At 42.4% G+C, this 23343-nt stretch overlaps 1 protein-coding gene across 1 annotated transcript in view; it reads left to right on the top strand.

Annotated features, from left to right (window-relative positions):
- LOC126248137 (rapamycin-insensitive companion of mTOR) overlaps window positions 1-23343 on the top strand; it is a 275241-nt gene that overhangs the window by 241398 nt on the left and 10500 nt on the right. The window contains exons 25-28 of the mRNA XM_049948829.1: window positions 697-888; window positions 3144-3272; window positions 4460-4589; window positions 19545-19683. Coding sequence (XP_049804786.1) covers window positions 697-888; window positions 3144-3272; window positions 4460-4589; window positions 19545-19683 — 590 coding nt within the window. The remainder of the gene's footprint in view (window positions 1-696; window positions 889-3143; window positions 3273-4459; window positions 4590-19544; window positions 19684-23343) is intronic.

The raw sequence follows: 23343 nt of genomic DNA, 5'->3' as shown, positions 1-23343 counted from the left end.
CCTGCTGCTGGTTGGTGAGAACTAACTGCTGTACAACAAGGGATTGAAGAATTTTTCCTACTGACATATAGGCCATAGTGAACCGCGAAACTGAATGTGCTGAGTAGAACACCACACTTGTCACCAAAAATATTGTAATGTTGTGCGCACACACACACACACACACACACACACACACACACACACACACACACACTCTCTCTCTCTCTCTCTCTCTCTCTCTCTCTCTCTCTCTCTCTCTCTCAGAATTCCCACCAACCAACTTTTAATTCTCTTCTATATAAAGGAAAATACTTGGACACTGAATAACATTGTAGTCATTACAAACACATGAAATGAAGGATTACACTAAGGCACAAACTAACAGTGAAGTATACAATAACCACATAAATATTAGTGTGTCTGAGGGCCCAGCATGCTGTCTTATATATGGCTGTTTTGCACACAGCGTATTGATTGCTATGCCATCTGTGCCGCTGTGAGGTGGCCTCTTTAGGCTGGCCATGGAGATGCACGCTGTTTAATTATGCGCGCTCTATGTAAAAGGTTAAAACAGACTATTTTGGTGTTTTCATGTGCATTAGATGATTTTATATTTTTTTCTTATGAGAAGTTTTCAACACCTTACGTGTGGCTGTCACTTTAACGCTGGTATTAACTATCATGAACCTAGGAAGTATTTCTTTCTTATTTTAGATGAACCTGTTGGAGCAGATTCATTGTTGGAATCATCTTCATCTTCATCAGAAACTGAAGACTTGGATGGTGGCTTAAAGGAGGTGCAGAAACCTGTGTCCAAACCTTACCATCATCTGTCAGCAGCATGTTTAGCCTGTTGTCGCACTAGAAGTAGGAAAGTTTCATCGAGTTCGTATCGTCATAGAACAGGTAGTACCTCATTAGTCTCATAAGGAATAACTCTGGTGTAATATTTACATAAAGAAGTGAGCTCTACAATGTGCTCAGAATAGTAGAAGAACAGAATTACTCTGGATACACTTAGTCACTCCAAACAGTTATGAGGAAGTATATAAATAAGGTAAAACTACAAGGAGACAGTATGACTGGCCAGTGCCTTCAGGTGGCAGAAATCCTAAGTACACATCTAAAAGTGCAAAAAATGAACATATCTTTTCTTGGCAAGGAAAGAGGGTAAGATTAGAAATGGGGAGCAGGTCACTCGGGCTTTGGGATGAGATAGATTCACCTGTTGTCCAAAAGAGGGAAGTGTCACTGTTGATTTGCCACTGCTACTTTATTCATTTCATTACATTTACTTGCATATAAATAGAGTTGGCATTCATTTGCAACAAATGCTGGTCTTCAGTTTGTCATTGTAAAATTCTTGAGTGTCTGCCCCTGTTACATTGTAAATTCTCCATAGTAGTTTGGCACACACGCTCGTTGTCATCTTCAGGTGGTTCCCGATGACTGTTGCTCTGCTCTTGTCAACAGCCTATATCTGTTGACCATTACCCCCTCCATCACTCTGCTCCTGTCAGGGAGCTTTCCACAAAAGGACTCCGTGGAACTGATAAGCAGGAAATCAAGAGACCATCCTTCCCTGCTCAATGGGTATTTTGAACAGATGGGCAGCATTGCCATAGGGTGTTTCTGTCGCTGGTTCTGATGAATTTGTTGAGGGAAGATTTCAAGGAGAAGGCCGTGAAGCAAGCCCAACTAAAACCAACATGTTTCTACTCTTATGTGGATGACATCATTTGGCCATGTGAGTGGGGCACCTTAGATGAATTTCTCCATCACCTCAACTGACTTCACCCCAGCATACAGTTTACCATGGATGTGGAACAGAATAGTGCCCTCCCATTCCTTGATGTCCTGGTGAAACAGAAACCAGATGGCGAGCTAGGCCATAGTGTGTACGGAAAACCTACACAGACTGATGTGTATCGACAGTTATCCCATGGTCACCACAACTCCCAACATGAAGCCGTTTTACACATTTTTTTCACTGAGTGCAATCCATCTGCAATCAGGTGCAATCAAGACAGCCCTCCAGCTCAACTGAAACACCTGGAAACATCATTCCAAAGAAATGGGTGCAGCAGAAAACAGATAAGGCCTGTGTTTAAGCAGATTATACCTAGACAATGGTAGGAAGAAAAAGAGATGCACAGTACAAACCACAAGCGTGCGTACTGTTTATTGGCAATATCTCCAAGAAAGTCGGGAGAATCTTGGTGTGACATAATGTTCAATGTGTATTTTGTCCACCCCCCAAGACAGTGACACTACTAGGTCCAGTAAAGGGTGATTGAGGCCTTCGCACACCAGGTGTGACCAAATCTCCTGCTAGTGTGGGAAAACATACTTTAGGGAAACTAATGCGCAGTAAAAGAGAGGGGCCGTGCGCACATACACCACACTGAATTACACCAGAGCATTAAATCATCCATGGCCAATCATAATATAAAAGCTGTAGATTACAACAAAATCAATATATGTAGGCAATCTTCCTCAATCTGGGATTGCATGATTATAATGGCCTTTGAAATTAGGGTCAAAGATGATGTAATTAATAAAGATATGGCCTACAACTGAGTCAGGTGTGGAATCCTGCCCTGAGCCAGAGAAAGAAAAGCATTCCTGTACAGTGAGGTCTGCACCTGATGATGACGATGACGACGACGACGACGACAACGACGACGACGACTGTGCAGACACTGGACAACACAGTTCACAGTTGGGCATCACCCCATCATCACTCCCCCCCGCAGTGTCGTGGACAGCAAAAGGACTGTGTGATGGAGGGTGGCCAACGTATATAGTATGCTGACAAGTGCGCACACACCACACACACACACACACACACACACACACCACAAAAATGGGGAGAGGAATTGGATACCAAAGAAACTCTCCCAGTTCACATGGGTTTATTTAGGAACACAGATCAGGATGGCAGACTGAGACATTCACCCACTTTTAATTACAGGTGTAATGTTTCATAACTGGGGTAATTCTGTTCTGTTGTAATGAATTGAACACAGGTAGTGTCCTGCTGTTTTTACAGATTTCATCATGCAAATTTTCCAACAGACTGTTCGTGTACTGGAAGTAGTTTAGGCATTTATCAGCATTCATATCTGTTCAGGTTCATTATGCTTTCTTTTACTTTACAGATACTGAAAGCAGCTGTGGTGGAGCTGATAGTCCAGTTATTTTGAATCGTAAAGGCCGGACCTGTAATGCTGCTATGCTGGTTGCTAACTCAGGTGGAAGTGTGGACAGCAACACCTATTTGGAAATACGTATGTTAATAAAGTTTGATCTTGAATTTTAGGATGCTCAATGTATTCCATGACAGTCTTTTTTATGACTTGGTGTTCCCCCTAAAACATTGTTTTACCTCTATATCCAACACCAGCCAAATCCAAGTTTGTAAATAGAAAGCCCATATTTCAGATTTTGGGCTATAGTGATGCTGATAGTGAATTTCTCATGTCATGATAAGTCACCCCAAGTGAATAACAAGGTAACTCAATGACCAACACAGTGACTAGTTATCAGAAGGTACTTCATGTGCAGTGATACAGCCGTTCATAGAATGGTAAATGCTGAAACAAAAAATAGTGTCATTTTATCATCTTTGAGTCTCACTAATAATATGATTCTTTGGTTAAAATATTTCAAAATTCATTATTTATTGTTCCATGATACTCCTGATGTTTCTATTGCTTCTACATTGTGTTACATTATTTTTGCTTTTAGTTTGTCTTACCAAATCTCCACATCCACTTTATAAATTTACCCCCAGTGGTTATATGCTTATTGTGCTGCTGTTAATGTCTTGTGTTGATTTTACTGACAGCCTACATGATTAAATGTGGAGAGCAGTGAAAGAACAGAGGTGCACTGTATTGCTTACAATTTTCAACTTGAAAGGGAGGCAGTATATAACATATGGTATATGAAATGACAGTTGATGAAGTATTACTTTAAATACCAATAAAATGCCATTGTAATAAAGTGACAGGCAAACAAGTAAAGAGAAATCTGTCAACATTCATTGTGTAGGCCCAAGAGTGACATAGACTTTTGGCTTCATTTACGTATGGTAGATAGTTTCTTGGAAGACTACAGTTGTCAGATTCAGCAATTCCCCCCCCCCCCCCCCCCATCCACACACACACACACACACACACACACACACACACACACACACACACTCTACTCCTCCTCCCCCCCCATCCCCTCTGCCAGCCCCCCATCCCCTCTGCCTGCCCCCCATCCCCTCTGCCTCCCCCTCATCCCCTCTGCTTTCCCCCCATCCCCTCTCTCTCTCTCTCTCTCTCTCTCTCTCTCTCTCTCTCTCTCTCTAATCTGTATTTTCTATTTTTGTACTGAAGAAGACATCTTGAACTTAAAGTATTTTAAATATTTACTTCATTTCTCGATCATCTATGCCTCTTAATGTTTTTTTAAACGTTTTGTGCAGCACCAACCCAACAAGAAGAAGATGAAGATATTGTCTTGAGCAAATCCTTCGTTCGGAAACAAATCTTAAAGAACATAGAACGTATGAGCAACCCAGTGTGGACCAAGATATCAAAGCAATCTTTGCTGCAGTAAGTAATTACATCTCATTTAATTTAAGTGCTTTTCGTGTGGGTTGTCCTACTCATTGTCATACTTGAAAAATAGTTCAACATTGTTATGTGAAAATGACTGTTGGACACAATAGGATGGAGTAGTGGTCTGCCTTCTGAAGACCTTCATAAAATTGATGTATTTAATTATACCATAAATTAGAAGTTACGAGACGTTTTAATTTTTAAAACTGATGTTTTACCCAGATTTTTACCCCGCCCCTCGTAGCGTTCTCGCTTCCCGAGCACGGAGTCCCAGGTTCGATTCCCGGCGGGTTCAGGAATTTTTCCTCCCTCGAGATGACTGGGTGTTATTGTGTCATCTTCATCATCATCATTCATTCCCATTACGGTTGGAGGAAGGCAATGGCAAACCACCTCCACTAGGACCTTGCCTAGTAAGGCGGCGCGGTTCTCCCGCGTCGCTCCCCTACGCTCTGTAAAGAAGTATTGGACTCATCATCATCATCATCATCATCATCATCATCATCACACAACATAGAACTAGTGGGATATGAGCAACAGCTCTTACGCAAGAATGCAACGTGTCTTACAGCACTGGGTAATACGTGTATGAGGTTTCATGCATCACGTTATTCCATGAAATGAGTTGCCAAAATATTTACATTGTAAGTATAACCTTTCTTATATTAATTTTTGTTTGTTTTTTACAGTGACATGAATATAAGCAAGACCACAAGAGTTGAATATGACACAAGTGTGGCCACGTGCAGGGCACTAGTTTTGTAATGAATATTTGTGACATGTACAAGATGTTGAATAACATTACATGACAGTTTAGATTGCACATTCATAATACAGGGTGTTTCAAAAAGATCCATCGGATTTCTCAAGACTATATCATTCTACATGAATGAAATTAGAAACTTCAGATGAATTTTTTAAGTTGTGCATAGAGGTGAAAAAAAGTCTTTGTTTTCAAAAGAACCATATAAATATGTGTGCTTCACATGCATGAACATACAACCTTGGGGTGCATTCTATAATTACAGCCCCCTGCGGGTTCGGGGTTAAGAATAGGCCTGCGGTATTCCTGCCTGTCATAAGAGGCGACTAAAAGGAGTCTCAAACATTTTGGCCCTTATATGTGATGGTCCCCTCTTGGGTTTGACCTCCATATTTCAAAATTATTCCGAAGAGTGAGCCGATTGGGGAAAAGCGCCTTACTTGGTGCGTTGTGTGCATCGTGCGTTGAGACCTTTAGCCAGCTTATTCGTTGTTGCATTGCAGTCCCACCTGCTCTCCATCTCTTGGGCATGGAAACATTCCTGGGTGCAATTTCCACCATGCACTGTGCACTGACGACGACCATGGACTACTTGTCAAGTAATATCCAGCACGGTAGCCTGTCTGTTGTGGTGGGGCTGCCATGTACCCTGTTTGTTGTAGCCCCCTGACAACACGGGGATCGCTCTACTGATGCCTGCGCCGTTAACTCCCCATGTATGCCAAGGAGTAAATGCCTATCTCCCTGGGGCATCGGGACTCCTGGCAATGGCCATGCTGCCAGGTGACCCTTGATGTGGCTGGGTGGCACCCGTGGGGAGGGCCCTTGGTTGGAGTGGGTGGCATCAGTGCAGATTGACCCGCAATGAAGCAGAGTCTGTCATCTGTCGCTGGTCCTCAACCAGCAGTCTCAAAGCGCGAAAAGCATCAGTTCAATGCCAGCAAACATAATTCAAGCTCGTTCCCCTCCGTGGCCACACTGTGGGAGGAACGTCAGGAAAAGAACGCCATGAGCCATATTCACCCCGATTCTTAGTTTGTATGCGTTCTGATGGGGAATCTTTCACCACCTTGAAGCCTCAGTTCTTTGTTGAACATTTACAAGACAATTATGGGGAGGTGGACGGTTTGTCCAAGATGTGTTCTGGGTCTGTCCTAATTCGGACAGCATCATCTGCTCAGTCGAGGATGCTCCTCACCTGCGACCACCTGGGTGATGTTCCTGTCTCCATAATGCCCCATAAAAGTCTCAACATGGTCCAGGGTCTTATCTTTCACAAAGACCTCCTTCTGCAGTCCGATGATGAGTTGCGCGCCAACCTCGAGTGGCGAGGTATTCACTTCGTCCAGCGCATATACAGGGGCCCGAAGGACCATAGGGTTGCCACCGGTGCCTTCATCTTGGCTTTCGAGGGGGACACCTTACCCAAAAAGGTCAAGGTGATGGTGTATCACTGCAATGTCCAGCCATACATCCCTCCCCCTATGCGGTGTTTCACGTGCTGGAAGTTTGGACATATGTCTTCCAACAGTAATTCCAGCCTTATATGCTGTGATTGTGGACGTCCTTCTCATCCTTATGCTCTATACGCTCCCCCTCCTGTCTGTGTCAACTGTGGGGGCACCACTCCACTTGCTTGCCGGAGTGCCCAGTTTTACAGAAGGAATGAAAAATAATGGAATACAAGACCTTGGATCGTATAACCTACACGGAGGCTAAGAAAAATTTTGAGCGGTTAAAGCCAGTCCGCATGTACGCTTCATATGCCGTTGCAACTGCACAAGTTTCCAGTTCCTCAGTGACCACACCTGCCCCCTCAGCGGTGGGGGCTCCCCCTCTCACTGTTGCTCCCACACCTCCATCTTCAGGAGCAACGCCCTCCCGACCGTCGGGACTGCCGGTCCCCGCATCTCAACTGAAGGAGTGCCCCCCTTCTTCGGCCCCTCTCCCACCTACGGGGTCCTTTGGGGCTCTACCCTCAAAGGCCCCACACAGTGTACAAGTGGAAGTTAGCCAGTGGCTCAAGGAGCCACAGGCTGCAGGTCGAAGGGCTTCCCACTCTTCGACCTTACCTGATGCTGCTTCTGGGAAGCCCTCTCAGTAAACTTCGAAAGAGCGGCGGGAGGACAAACCGAAGGTGAAGAAGAAGAAAGAACCCGTTCCACCGAAAGAGGTTCCAGTGGTCCCCACTCCACCACTACCCACCAGTTCCGCCTCTGAGGACCAGGTGGAGCTTCTAGTGTCCCTTGAGGATCTAGCTCTCGCCGATGCCTCCAATAAAATGTTCCTAGCCATTAGTCCTCCACCAGTAGCAGCAACTGACTCTAGGGAGTAACCTGCATCCTCCATCCTTCCATGCCTTCACAGAACACAGAAAACATTATCCTCCATTGGAATTGTGGCGGTTTTTTCCACCACTTGGCTGAACTAAGACAGATTTTGAGCTCAACACCTGCTCTCTGTATTGCACTCCAAGAAACCTGGTTCCCAGTAATGTGGGCCCCTGCCCTTCATGGCTATCAGGGTTTTTATAAAAATCGGACTGACTGTAACAGGGCATCAGGTAGCATATGTCTGTATACCCTTACCTCTGTTTACTCTGAATCAGTGCCTCTTCATACAGCTTTAGAGGCTGTTGCTGTGAGGATAAGGACAACCTTGGATATTACCGCCTGTAATGTCTACCTTCCTCTGGATGGTGAAGTACCTCTTAATGAATTGGCTGCTCTGATTTCCCAACTCTCACCACCATTCCTACTGTTGGGGGACTTCAATGCCCATAACTTCTTGTGGGATGGCGCCATGATTACTGGCTGGGGTAGAGATGTCGAGAATCTTCTCTCTCAGCTCGACCTCTGCCATTTAAATACAAGAGACCCCACACACTTCATTGTGGTTCATGGCACTTATTCGGCCATTTACCTCTCGCTTTGCAGCCCAGGACTTTCACCATCCGTCCATTGGAGGGTTCATGAAGACTTGTGTGGTAGTGACCACTTTCCAATCTTCCTGTCACTACCCCAGCATCACATTTCTGGACGTCTGCCGCGATGGGCCCTTAATAGGGCCAATTGGCTGGCTTTCACATCTGCTGCCACTGTTGACACTCCCGCTCATGGCTCTATTAATGTGGTGGTCGAGCAGGTCACTGCGTCGATCATATCAGCTGCAGAACTCGCGGTTCCTCTTTCTTCCTAGTGCCCTCAGCGTAAAACTGTGCCTTGGTGGTCGCCGGAAATCGCTGAGGCCATCAAAGAACGTAGGCGGGCCCTCCAACGACATAAGCGGCATTCATCGTTGGAGACTCTCATTCTTTTTAAGCGGCTTCGTGCCCGTGCCCGTCGCCTGATACGACGACAGAAGTAAGAGCGCAAGGAACGATATTTTTCCTCCATTGGTTCTCGTACCCCTGCCTCTCAGGTGTGGACTCGGATTTGCCGCCTTTATGGTTACCCGATCCCACTGGGGGTGCCTGGGATTTCAGTAAATGGGACAGTGTGCACCGACTCCGGTGAAATTGCCGAGTTATTTTGCTCGGTGTTCTGCACCTACAAGTTATCACCCAGCTTTTCGTTCATTGAAAGATCGGGCAGAACAACAGCACTTGTCTTTCACATCACACCATCCTGAGCCATACAATGCTCCTTTTACTGAGTGGGAATTCCTCAGTGCCCTAGCCCATTGTCCTGACACAGCTGCAGGTCCTGACCGAATTCACTCCCAATTTCTCAAACATCTGTCTGTGGCCTCACTGCATCAGATTCTGTATATCTTGAATCGCATCTGGGGCGAGGGAGTGTTACTGTCCCAGTGGCAAGACAGCGTCATCGTCCCAGTGTTGAAACCTGGGAAGAACTCCACAGTGTTGGGCAGCTACCGCCCCATTAGCCTCACCAATGTTCTCTGCAAATTATTCGAACGAATGGTGAGCTGGAGGTTGTGTTGGCTCCTGGAGTCTCGGGGCCTTCTGGCTCCATCCCAAGGTGGTTTCCGCCGAGGCCACTCAACGACAGATAATTTGGTGTGCCTTGAGTCTGCCGTCCAAAGGGCTTTTTCCAGGCGCCAACATCTGGTAGTCATCTTTTTTTATTTACAGAGGGCCTACGACACAACCTGGCGCCACCACATCCTTGTCGCGTTGCATGAGTGGGGCCTCCGTGGCTCGCTCCCAATTTTTATACGGAACTTTCTCTCCCTACGTGCCTTCCGTGTTCAAGTAGGAGGCTCCTTTAGCTCCTCCCATATCAAAGAGAATGGGGTCCTGCAGGGCTCTGTATTGAGAATTCCACTGTTTTTAGTCCCTATAAATGGCCTAGCAGCAGCTGTAGGGCCGTCATTGTCGCCCTCCTTATACGTTGACGATTTCTGCCCTTATTTCAGTTCCTCAACCATTTGTGTTGCTGAACGCCGACTACTATAGGGAGCCATTCGGAAAGCGCAGTCATGGGCTCTCGCCCATGAGTTTCACTTCTCTGCCGACAAGACCTGTGTTTTGCACTTCTGTGGGCGACGTACAGTCCGCCCTGACCCTGCTTTTTTTCTTGATGGCCATCTACTACGGGTATCACTTTTTAGGACTGGTTTTTGATGCCCGACTAACATGGGTCCCCCAAATTTGTCAGCTTAAGCGAAAGTGCTGGCGGCATCTTGACGCCCTCCACTGCCGGAGCAACACCACTTGGGGGGCAGATCGCTCTACATTACTGCAGCTCTACAAAGCCGTAGTTCAGTCACGACTTGACTATGGGAGTGTAGTGTATGGTTCATCAGCACCCTCAGCATTGCTGCTGCTTGATACTGTGCACCACTGCGGGGTCTGTCTTTCAAATGAGTCCAGTGGCCAGTCTACTAGTGGAGGCTGGAGTCCCTCCATTGCACATCAGGTGCTGCCAACTGATCGCCCACTATGCGGCACTTGTCCATAGCTCTCCTCAGCATCCGAATTACCGTCTTTTGTTCCCGAGCACTGTGGTTCATCTCCCGGAACGGCGGTCTCAGTCAGGGATAACGATCGCTGTACGTGTCCATTCCCTACTGTTGGAACTCTAGTCCTTTCCTTTCCAGCGTCTCGTGCGGGTCCATACACATATGCCTCCATGTTGTATGCCTCGGCCGAAACTATGGCTGAACCTATCACGTTTTCATAAGGACTCTTTTCCTCCTGAGGCACTCCGCAGTCACTTTTTATCTATCCTTGACGAATCCCGGGGTTCTGAAGCCACCTATACTGACGGCTTGCTGGTTGATGGTAGCATAGGCTTTGCCTATGCTCACGCAGCCTGTATCGAACAGTGCTCCTTGCCAGATGGCAGCAGTATCTTCACTGCCGAGTTAGTGGCCATCTCTTGTGCCCTTGAGCATATTTGTTCCTGCCCCGGTGTGTCCTACCTGGTCTGCAGTGATTCACTGAGTGGTTTACAGGCCATTGATCAGTGCTACCCATGCCATCCTCTGGTAACAACTATCCAGGAGTTGGTTTATGCCCTTGAACAATCTGGTCGATCAGTAGTCTTTGTATGGACCCCAGGGCATGTCGGCATCCCGGGCAATGAGCTCGTTGACCGACTGGCCAAACAGGTCACTCGCCGCTTCTGGAGATTGGAATACCCGAACCTGACCTCCGATCGGTGTTACGCCGCAAAGTTCTCAGGATTTGGGATGCTGAATGGCGCAGCTTAGTTACGCCCAATAAACTCCACGCCATCAAGGAGAGCACAACTGAGTGGAAGTCTTCTCTGCGGCCTTTTCGCAGGGTCTCTGTGGTTCTCTGCCACCTTCACATCGGCCACACATGGCCACGCGTGGCTATCTTCTCTGGCATGAGGCCCCACCATGTTATTGCTGCGGTTCACATTTGACAGTGATCCACCTTTTGGTGGACTGTCCACATCTCGCTGCCCTGAGACGGAACTTTAATCTCCCTGACTCCCTTCCTTCAATTTTAGGAGACATTGCCTCCACAGCTAACTTGGTTCTATATTTTCTACATGACACTGGTTTTTATTCTTCAGTTTAAGTTTTATTTCCTGTCCTTTGTCTCCCTGTGCTTTCTACCCTTGTCCTTTTAGGTTAGAGATTTTAATATGTTGCAGAGTGGCTGGCTCATCCTTTTATATCCCTGTGATCAGCCATCCCAGGCCATCTGCTGTACTGTTTTAAGCTCTTCTGCCTGTTTCTTGTATGTCTGTGCTTTTCCTGACTTCTGTTGTCCCTAGTGTGTTCAGCTTTGTGTTTTTACTTTTTGTCCATCTCGAACTCCTGTGGTGTCTTGTGTATGTTTTCAGTTTTATCCCATGGACTTAGTTCAATGGAACAAGGGACTGATGACCAAGGAGTTTGGTTTCTTTATACTTCAAACCAACCAACCTGTAATTACGTTTAGGTTTTCATTTATACAGTATAAATGTTCAGTATACCTTCCACTGGATGCTCAGTAAACATCCACACAATAGTTAAAACTTGACCCATGCTTCTGTGTCAATGTGGGTTACCACAGTCACTGCTGGTACTATGCAGCATCATACTTCACCCAGATTTGTCAGAAGGGGAGGTACATACATGGAGTTTTCTCGGACTGCCACAAAAACCTTAGTAAAATCAGGTGATTTTGGATACCAATGGTGCAACGAGAGATCTGTATGCACTGTATGGCTGATCCATTATTCAGATGGCTCATTGTTGAGAAATACTGTTCTTATATTTGTCTGTGTAGTGGTGTACCCTACTGCTGAAAAATGATATTTCTGGCATGTTCTGTTAATTTTGATAAAAGCCAGCTCTACAACATATCGAAGTATGTGAGTCCTGTCCTTCTCTGGAAAAAGGACAGAGCTTTTCTGGCAAAATTGTGCAAAACAAATGGTGCTATGAAGTCTTGTTCTTGTGCTCGACTATCTACATCTACACTCCACAAACCACTATGGAGTGCATGGCAGAGAATACTTTCCATTGTACCGGTTATTAGGGTTTCTTCCCGTTCCATTGACATATGGAGTTTGGGAAGAATGATTGTTTAAATCTTCTTTGCGTTCTATAATTAACCTAATATTGTCCTCACAATCACTATGTGAGTGATATATAGGTGGTTGTAGTACATTGTTAGAGTCATCATTTAAAGCCAGTTCTTCAAACACTGTAAGCAGACTTTCTTGGCATACTCTACGTCTCTCTTCAAGAGTGTCAAGTGAATTTCTTCACTGCTGCTGCAACACTCCCCCATAGGGCAGACAAGCCTGTGACAATTCATGCTACCTGTCTCTGTGTATGTTCAATTTGGTATGGGTCCCACACATTTGAGCAAAATTCTAGAACAGGTAACATGAGTGATTTGTAAGCAAACTCCTTTGCAGACTGATTGCATTTCCCCAGTATTCTACCAACAAACAGACGTCTACAACCTCCTTTACTCATGACTGAGTCTACGTGATAATGCCATTTCGTATCCCTACAAAGTGTCACACCCAGGTATTTGTATGAGTTGGCATATTCCAGCTGTGATACATTGATACTATAGTCATAAGATACTTTTTTTTTCATTTTGTGAAGTGCACAATTTTACTTTTCTGAACATTTAAAGCAAGTTTCCAGTCTTTGCACAACTTTGAAATCTTGAAAATCTACCTGAATATTTATACAGCTTCTTTTAGGCAGTATTTCATTATAGATAACTGCATCATCTACAAAAATCCTGAGGTTCTTATTAATATTATCTGCAAGGTCATTAATATACAACATGAACAGTAAGGGTCCCAACACACTCCTCTGAGGCACACCTGAAGTTATTTCTACATCTGACAAAGACATTCCGTCCAAGATAACATGCTGTGTCCTCCCTACCGAAAAAGCCTCAGTCCAATCACAAATTTTGTTTGATACCCCATATCATCTTACTTCCAATAATAAGCATAGATGTGGTACTGAGTCAGATGCTTTTGAGAAATCAAAAAATACTGCATCTACCTGGCTGCCTTGATCCAAAGCTTTCAGTATGGCATATAAGAAAAGTGTGAGGTAGGTTTCGCATGATTGATGTTTTCAGAACCCATGCTGGAGGACATTGTTCTGTTTGAGATACCTCATTATGTTTGAGCCCAGAGTATATTCTAAGATTCTACAACAAACTGATGTCAAGGATATTGGATGGTAGTTTTGTGGATCACTTCTACTACCCTTCTTGTAAACAGGTGTGACTTGTGCTTTCTTCCAACTTTTGGGCACAGTTTTTTGTTGTAGGGATCTGTGATAGATTATAATTAGAAGAGTGTCTGATTCAGCTGCAGATTCAGTATAGAATCTGATAGGGATTCCATTGGGCCTTGGAGCTTTGTCCAATTTTAACAATTTTAGCTGTTTCTTGACACCATTGCCACTAATACTTATTGCACACATCTTTTCACTGGTACAAAAATTAAATTGGTTCACTTCTCCTAGATGTTCTTTTATAGATGAACATGTCAAAATGGAATGAAACATTTCAGCTTTTGTTTTGATACCCTCAACTTCAGTTCCAGTCTCATTTGCGAGCGATTCGACACTAACTTTGGTGTCACTAACAGCCTTTACATATGAGCAGAATTTCTTTGGGTTTTGTGAAAGATCATTTGACAATATTCTGCTACAGTAGTCTTTGAAGGTTCACACATTGCTCCCTTGACAGGCAAATGCATTTCAGTCAGCATCTCTCTATCTATAGCACTATGCTTTGTTTTACATCTATTATGCAGTAGTCCTGTTTCTTTAGGAGTTCCTTCAAAGTGACTGTATACCATGGAGGGCTGCTCCCATTATTTCCTGATTGAGATATGACTCCGCAGTTCTTTATCTAGTTTACCGAACATATATATCTTTCTACTTGTTTTAGTTGTCCTTCGTACATCGGTAATCATTGTTGCCACAGCTGCGTCATGGTCATGATACCAGCTGTGATGTGGACATCCTCAAAGGGGTCTAATGGCATTTGTTGCCATTAGGTCTAATAAATTTACATGATGAGTGGAGTTACAAACTATCTGTTCTACGTAGCTTTCAGAGAAGGCATATAGTAATGTTTCATAGTCCACCACTAACAAAACTGTAATTTCCCAGTTGATTGTTGGGTGATTAAAGTCTCCACCGATAGGTACACTGTGAGTGGGGAACTTACATACAAGCGAACTGAGCTTTTCTTTCCCCTCAACTAAGAACCAGGGGGGCCACAATCAGTTCTGGGGACAATACTGCAAATTATGAGCTTCATTGAAACTTCATCTGCGAGGCTGGTCTTCTCAAACTTTCTTGCCAGTCACTGGAATGATGCAACTGTGACCTTGGAGCCCAGATTACAGGCATCATTTGTTCTGACATGTGCCGCAGTCTGCAGTTGGCTGCAGTGTAATCCCTCAGTAGTTGCTGGAATAGCATCTTCAACAGGTTGAATGAGGACCCTAAGCGTACACACTGATTGCACCTGGTGTTCCTTCCTGTCGCTTGCGTCTATTTTCCTAATGGGGACCATTATTCGCCATACCTTTGAACTTCCAACGAGTGATAGATCCCTACCCTTTTGCATCTGCCATCTCTTGACATAGGACTTAACAGTTTCAGTGAAAGACAACACTTCGAAATGGTTGGTTAGGAGGATCAGTGTAACACCCTGAGTCATCCCTGATCACTGTGTCCCCTGCATAGGACACCTAGATCTACCATTGACACACCACTGGCAATCAAGTAGACAAGTAAGGACAGATCTCATACTTCCTGAAGAGGAAACAGGGCCTACAGGAGAGGATAATACTTGAGGTATCTAATGTACCACAGATACTGGTACATGACTCTCGGGAACTCTCCCAACACAGCAATTTGCAGCTGCTGCCAATCATATGACAGTTGCCAGGGCAATTTTCACTTGCTTGCGAATGTCAACTAACTCATCCCATGTTCAAAAACAGTGTTCACAGTGGGGCTGCATTGTAGCTGGTGTAAAGCGTTACAACACAGTGAACAAATAACTTTAAACTGAGCCATTGAACGTGTTCAGCTAAAAAATTACTAATTCCCTACAACAGTTGAAGCAAATATACAAATAGAGATTTCTATTAAGGCAACCAAAAAACCTGTGATAAGAATTACTGGTTTCCTAAAACTTTTTGAGTTTAATTATATTCAGTAACAAACTCAAAAGAGAGTTAATTTACAATAAACATAGGTAATATACACTCATTGTGAAAGGGAAAACTTAGATGTAATACACTATCTTAGTTACAGTATGTGCTACACTAACTAAATCATAAATACTGATTTACTGCTAATTAGTTTATGCACAGGACAGTGCTAACCTCTTAATATTCTCTAAAATGAACGAAATTCGGGTTATCTATTCTTTCGCATTAACTTTGAATGACAAATGATTTGCTACAAAATAAGTTATCCACAACACTCGTATCATGAAAATTTAAGAAATATAGTTTTGTAAGCATCTGAAAATTCTCAAAAATAATCTTTTTCTCATGTAATTATTTAATAAAATTAGAGAATAATTGTTCTAAATGAAGATGGGCTTATTGTTTCCAAAAAAGTGTACAAATAAGTTTAAGCCTACAAATGATGATAACATTATGAGTTTATTATGTCTCACAAATGTTTGAAATTTCATAATACACACATCAAAAAAAAGTTTTGCATCACCTCGGTTCCCAGAACTCCTGAAGATAGTCATTAACTGTGGGTATTGTATCACAGACACAGTCCCTTTGACTGTTGAGATGTCACTAAACCCACCCAAAAATGTAAACAACCATGCTTGAGCAGTGCCTGTTAGACAGTGGATGTCCAACATCCGATCAGTTCCAGTCATTCCACCAGGGGGGAGGTACACGGCTCACGTTGTCTGTATAGTTCAACCATATCTAGACTGAAACTTCCTGGCAGATTAAAACTGTGTGCCTGACCGAGACTCGAGCTCAGGACCTTTGCCTTTCGCGGGCAAGTGTTCTACCAACTGAGCTACCGAAGCACGACTCACGCCCGGTACTCACAGCTTTACTTCTGCCAGTACCTCGTCTCCTACCTTCGAAACTTTACAGAAGCTCTCCTGTGAACCTAGCAGAACTAGCACTCCTGAAAGAAAGGATATGCGGAGACATGGCTTAGCCATAGCCTGGGGGATGTTTCCAGAATGAGATTTTCACTCTGCAGCGGAGTGTGCGCTGATATGAAACTTCCTGGCAGATTAAAACTGTGTGCCCGACCGAGACTCGAACTCGGGACCTTTGCCTTTCGCGGGCAAGTGCTCTACCAACTGAGCTACCGAAGCACGACTCACGCCCGGTACTCACAGCTTTACTTCTGCCAGTACCTCGTCTCCTACCTTCCAAACTTTACAGAAGCTCTCCTGCGAACCTAGCAGAACTAGCACTCCTGAAAGAAAGGATATGCGGAGACATGGCTTAGCCACAGCCTGGGGGATGTTTCCAGAATGAGATTTTCACTCTGCAGCGGAGTGTGACTGATATCAGCGCACACTCAGCTGCAGAGTGAAAATCTCATTCTGGAAACATCCCCCAGGCTGTGGCTAAGCCATGTCTCCGCATATCCTTTCTTTCAGGAGTGCTAGTTCTGCTAGGTTCGCAGGAGAGCTTCTGTAAAGTTTGGAAGGTAGGAGACGAGGTACTGGCAGAAGTAAAGCTGTGAGTACCAGGCGTGAGTCGTGCTTCGGTAGCTCAGTTGGTAGAGCACTTGCCCGCGAAAGGCAAAGGTCCCGAGTTCGAGTCTCGGTCGGGCACACAGTTTTAATCTGCCAGGAAGTTTCATATCAGCGCACACTTCGCTGCAGAGTGAAAATCTCATTCATATCTAGACTGTCAATACCATGGTTCAATCGCGTCTGCATTGTTACTTCGTGTCAGGAAGGGCTCTCAACAAGGGAAGTGTCCAGGTGTCTCGGAGGGAACCAAAGCGATGTTGTGATGACGTGGAGGAGATACAGAAAGACAGGAACTGGTGATGACATGCCTTGCTCAGGTTGCCCAAGGGCTACTACTGTAGTACCAACGGACTATGGCTCGAAGGAACCCTGACAGCAACGCCATGATGTTTAATAATGCTATTCGTGCAGCCACAGGATGTCATATTACGACTCACACGGTGCACAATAGGCTGCATGATGTGCAACTTCACTCCCAATGGCCATGGCGAGGTCCATCTTTGCAACCACGACACCATGCAGCGTGGTACGAATGGGCCTAGCAACATGTCGAATGGACCACTCAAGATTGGCATCACATTCTCTTCACCGAAGAGTCTCACATACGCCTTCAACCAGACATTTGTTGGATACGTGTTTGGAGGCAACCCAGTCAGGCTGAATGCCTTAGACACATTGTCCAGCTAGTGCAGCAAGGTGGAGGTTCCTTGCTGTTTTGAGGTGGCATTATGTGGGGTCAGCATACGCCGCTGGTGGTCATGGAAACAGCTGTAATGGCTGTATGATAAGTGAATGCCATCCTTCGACCGATAGTTCAACCATATCAGAAGCATATTGGTGAGGTATTCGTCTTCATGGACGACAGTTTGCACCCCCATCATGCACATCTTGTGAATGACTTCCTTCAGGATAACGACATCACTCGACTAGAGTGGCCAGTGGCCAATTGAACGTGCCTGGGATAGATTGAAAAGGGCTGCATATGGACGATGTGACCCACCAACCACTCTGAGGGATCTACGCCGAATCACTGTTGATGAGTGGGACAATCTGGACCAACAGTGCCTTGATGAACTTGTGGGTAGTATACCATGACGAATACAGGCATGCATCAATGTAAGAGGACGTGCTACTGGATATTAGAGGTACCGTTGTGAACAGTAATCTGGACCACCACCTCTAAAGGTCTCGCTGTATGGTGGTACAACATGCAATGTGTGGTTTTCGTGAGCAGTAAAAAGGGTGGAAATGATGTTTATGTTGATCTCTATTCCAGTTTTCTGAACAGGTTCCGGAACTCTGGGAACCGAGGTGACGCAAAAATTTTTTCATGTGTGTATATCACAATAAAAAAAAGTATTGATACAATCAATGAAAGATTATGCAGCAGCAATGCGAAGCAGAAAATATGTGAATCTGGAATGTCAGACCAGCACATTAATCTGCCACACACAGTCTCTCACAAAGGAAAGTTCCAAAGAATGTTTTGACATATAAATAAATGTGCAAATCACATGGATCTTTTACTTAGCTAATTCTATGACAACTTCTATACTGGTGTACTGAAGATGAACACTGCAGCATCAGTTTATCTCAGTCAAAATCATGAAAGTGTACACCACCAACATAGCATGAAAGCCTGGAGCAGCTAACAATGATACGTAGCTCTTCAGTAACCCATATTCTTACATTGTGGTGTTTCACTTTTTCACTTAAATGGAACATAGCCTAATCACTGAACGCTAAACTTGAAAAGGAAATTATCTTCCATGCCCAGAATGAATCCACAAAACTCTACACATTGTTGTTTATCACTGTCCTCAAGGGCTTCTAACAGTTGAGTTCTCTGCGATTTAAAACACAAATGTCACAGCAAAACACCCCAGAGAGACGCATGAAGAATGACTAACTCTTGGTTGGCACAACAAGTAGATTTCTGGCAACTAGAAAACTCATGAAAAGTGGATTTATATTGGAAATTCTTTTATACTCCTTATGTGTATATTTTTTTCATAAGTGACTGTCATTTACAACTGATTATTGAAAAGAATAACATATACATGCAAAATTGATGAAAATATATCCACATAAAGGATAGACAAGTGTTTATACCACAGCTGGATCAAAATGCACCCATTAAAAAAAAAATGATGTGAAATGCATCCCTTACTGTGTGTTTTGATGAATTTCAATATTTTGTAAGTTATAGGGTTGAAATGTCACCATTATAACAGCTCCAATCATGTGTGAGTTCTATTTAATAGGAATATTTTGTTTCACAGTCTTGTCATATCATTATTCTAGCTGTTAACTAATATGCCAAAGTATTTCTAATGTCATCATTTTATTGAAATATTGTGTGGATTAAATAGAACCCACAATGAGTTAAGTAGACTGCAGCTAAAGTCTACAACAACAATGTATAATAATTTTGATATTTTTTTGTATTTTTTACTCCTAATTATCTCAAAGTTAATTGTATTGCTGATTTTGGATTATTTTTCAGATTGAAACAAAAATATCCAGCAAGTTTCCAGGATGTTTGTCTGTATTCAGAAGTATCCTATAAGTTGGCCCATTCTACGTATCGTCTTATGGCACGGCGTTTTATCCAAGAACTTTTCCTCGACTTGACTTTTGATGTGGTATGGAAAATTCATTTGAATTAAAACTATTTGTAAACAGTAATTGTAACTGTATATAGGTCCCCATCAGGAAATTTTCATCTATTTCTAAAAAATTTGGACTCCTTGTTGTGCTATCTGTCAGACAGGGGGAAGCATATTATTATTTGTGGGGACTTCAATGTAGATTCTCTGAAAGAGGGTAATAGGAAAAATGACCTTGAAGTATTACTCGGTTCTTTCAATTTGACACCCGTTATTGATTTTCCTACTCGGGTGGTAAAGGATAGCAGCTCACTGATAGATAACTTCGTTATAGACCAAGATAAGTTTAACCAGATAAATGCTCAGCCTGTTGAGAATGGTCTTTCTGATCATGGTGCACAGCTAGTTACAATATATGACATAGCTCCATTCAGCAATACTAAACAGTCCTCCAAAGTAGTACGTTCAGTCAACGATTTAACAATTGCAAATTTCAGGGAAAGCCTACAGCAGTTAGACTGGGATGAGGTGTACCGTGAACCTGATGCCAATTTAAAATATAATTTATTTCATGACATTTTTGTAAATGCATTTGAAAACTGCTTCCCCAAGAAAATAGTTAAATATACTCGTAAGAAACCTTGTAACAAATCATGGCTTACGAAGGGTATAAAAATATCTTGTAACCGGAAAAGGGAAATGTATCTGACAGCAAGAAAGAGTAGTGACCCAGAAACTATCAAACATTATAAAAACTACTGTGTTATATTAAGAAAAGTTATTAAAAAATCCAGGAGTATGTGTATCATGTCTGAAATCAGCAACTCTGATAATAAAATTAAAACAATTTGGAATATTATTAAAAGAGAAACAGGTCAGCCAAGAGCAGAGGAAGACAGTATTACCATAAAATTGAATGAAAACTTTACGAACAAAAAGTCAGAAGTTGAAAATATTTTTAATAATCATTTTCTAAATGTTGTGGATATAGTAGGATCCAGGTGTTCATTAGAAGATGCTAGGCTGTTAATGGAATAGGCCATACCTATGCAATTTGATACAATTGAAGTCTCACCCACTTCTCCCTCTGAAATTAGGAAAATAATAAACTTGCTTAAAAGCAAAAACTCACATGGAATTGATGGCATTTCCAGCAAAATACTAAAAGCTTGTTCTCAACAGATAAGTAAGATTCTCAGTCACCTGTGTAATAGCTCTCTGGAACAGGGCATTTTCCCTGATAGACTGAAATATTCTATTGTTATACCTTTGCATAAAAAGGGGGATGGATCTGATGTCAACAATTACCGTCCAATCTGCCTTCTAACAGCTTTATCCAAAATTTTTGAGAAAGTAATGTATTCAAGAGTAGCTTCACATATCTGTAAAAATGAAGTACTAACAAAATGTCAGTTTGGTTTCCAGAAAGGTTTTTCAACAGAAAATGCCGTATATGCTTTCACCAATCAAATTTTGAATGATCTGAATAACCGAACAGCACCCATTGGGATTTTTTTGTGATCTCTCAAAGGCTTTTGATTGTGTAAATCATGAAATTCTGCTAGACAAGCTCAAGTATTGTGGCATGAGTGGGATAGTGCACAAATGGTTTAATTCGTACCTAACTGGAAGAGTGCAGAAAGTTGAAATATGTAGTTCTCATAACATGCAAAGATCAGCACATTCCTCAAACTGGGGAACTATCAAGAATGGGGTTCCACAAGGGTCAGTCTTGGGTCCTTTGTTGTTCTTAATATATATTAATGACTTGCCATTCTATATTCATGAAGAGGCAAAGTTAGTTCTCTTTGCTGATGATACAAGTATAGTAATCACACCTGACAAACAAGAATTAGCTGATGAAATTGTCAATACTGTCTTTCAGAAAATTACTAAGTGGTTCCTTGTAAATGGACTCTCACTGAATTTTGATAAGACACAGTACATACAGTTCCGTACAGTGAATGGTATGACGCCATTAATAAATATAGACCTTAATCAGAAGCATATAGCTAAGGTAGAATATTCCAAATTTTTAGGTGTGTCCATTGATGAGAGATTAAATTGGAAGAAACACATTGATGATCTGCTGAAACGTTTGAGTTCAGCTACTTATGCAATAAGGGTCATTGCAAATTTTGGTGATAAACATCTTAGTAAATTAGCTTACTACGCCTATTTTCACTCATTGCTTTCATATGGCATCATATTTTGGGGTAATTCATCACTGAGGAATAAAGTATTTATTGCACAAAAGCGTGTAATCAGAATAATAGCTGGAGTCCACCCAAGATCACCCTGCAGACATTTATTTAAGGATCTAGGGATATTCACAGTAGCTTCTCAGTATATATACTCTCTTATGAAATTTGTTATTAACAACCAAACCCAATTCAAAAGTAATAGCAGTGTGCATAACTACAGTACTAGGAGAAAGGATGATCTTCACTATTCAAGATTAAATCTAACTTTGGCACAGAAAGAGGTGAATTATACTGGCACTAAAGTCTTTGGTCACTTACCAAATAGTATCAAAAGTCTGACAGATAACCAACAAGTATTTAAGAAGAAATTAAAAGAATTTCTGAATGACAACTCCTTCTACTCCATAGAGGAATTTTTAGATATAAATTAAGGAAAAAAAAGAAAAAAAGAAAAAAATATTTAAAAAATAAAAAATAAATAAATAAAAAAACAAAAAAAAATAAAAATAAAAAAGTTGTTATATTAACTTAAGTATGTTGTTAAATTAACTTAATTATGTCATGTATTGGAAAATTTGACTCGTTCCACATCATTACGAAATATCGTATTCATGATCCATGGAACTAGTATTAATCTAATCTAATCTAATCTAATCTAATCAGTAGGTTAAAAACCTCCTTCATTCCATAAACTGACAATTAAGAAGATATCCTTTATGTTTGAAATATTTGCAAAAAAATGTGACAATTACACTACATACAACTGTACTTTTTCATATTATCTTCCCTGTAGGAGATCTTTACAACAGTTTCATAAAAGCGGTATATTTTTAGCACTATGACCTCTAGTGTTCCTACCATGTGGCATGGTACATGGTTCACCCCCTCCCATTGTTAACGCATTAAAACTCAATACTTACTTGTTTGTGCAGTCATATGTATATTAATGACAGTACAGAGCCAGGTTACCCTTCATAGGAATATAGCACATACAGTGATGTGTGTATGTGTTTGTTATGGTGTATGAGAACTACAAACGAAGTTAATGTGAATCCACTTGCTGAGATACTTTCAGTGGAAGGGGTCTGGGAAGAGGTCTGCAAGCAGCAACAAGAGAGTTTTCTGAACATGTTTTGTTGGATACAGGCTGCCACAGTGAGCTCGAATGGTCAATGTGCTGAGTTATATGCTGTTGTGTGCCAAGTTATATGCAATTGTATGTTCATGAAATGAGATCTGTCGTGTCAAGCATGTTTGTCTTGTAATTTGAAAATCACTTATTTTGTCAACATAAAGGCATATATATTTATCTTTATGTGATTTTACTTCAGGAAAGTTCACATTTGCACCTGTGTTTGCTTGAGCTCTAAATATATTTTGAGAATTCTGTCTTGAGCAAAACACAATGGCTTGTTTCTTATCTCTGTACCCATATATGTTGTGCCTTAGTGTTATTACAACATCATCAGTGAGTTTCCATGTATTCATAACA

This window comes from Schistocerca nitens, chromosome 3 (genome assembly GCF_023898315.1).
Source record: "Schistocerca nitens isolate TAMUIC-IGC-003100 chromosome 3, iqSchNite1.1, whole genome shotgun sequence".
Classification (NCBI taxonomy): Eukaryota; Metazoa; Arthropoda; class Insecta; order Orthoptera; family Acrididae; genus Schistocerca; species Schistocerca nitens.
This window is presented reverse-complemented; position numbering and strand designations above follow the sequence as displayed.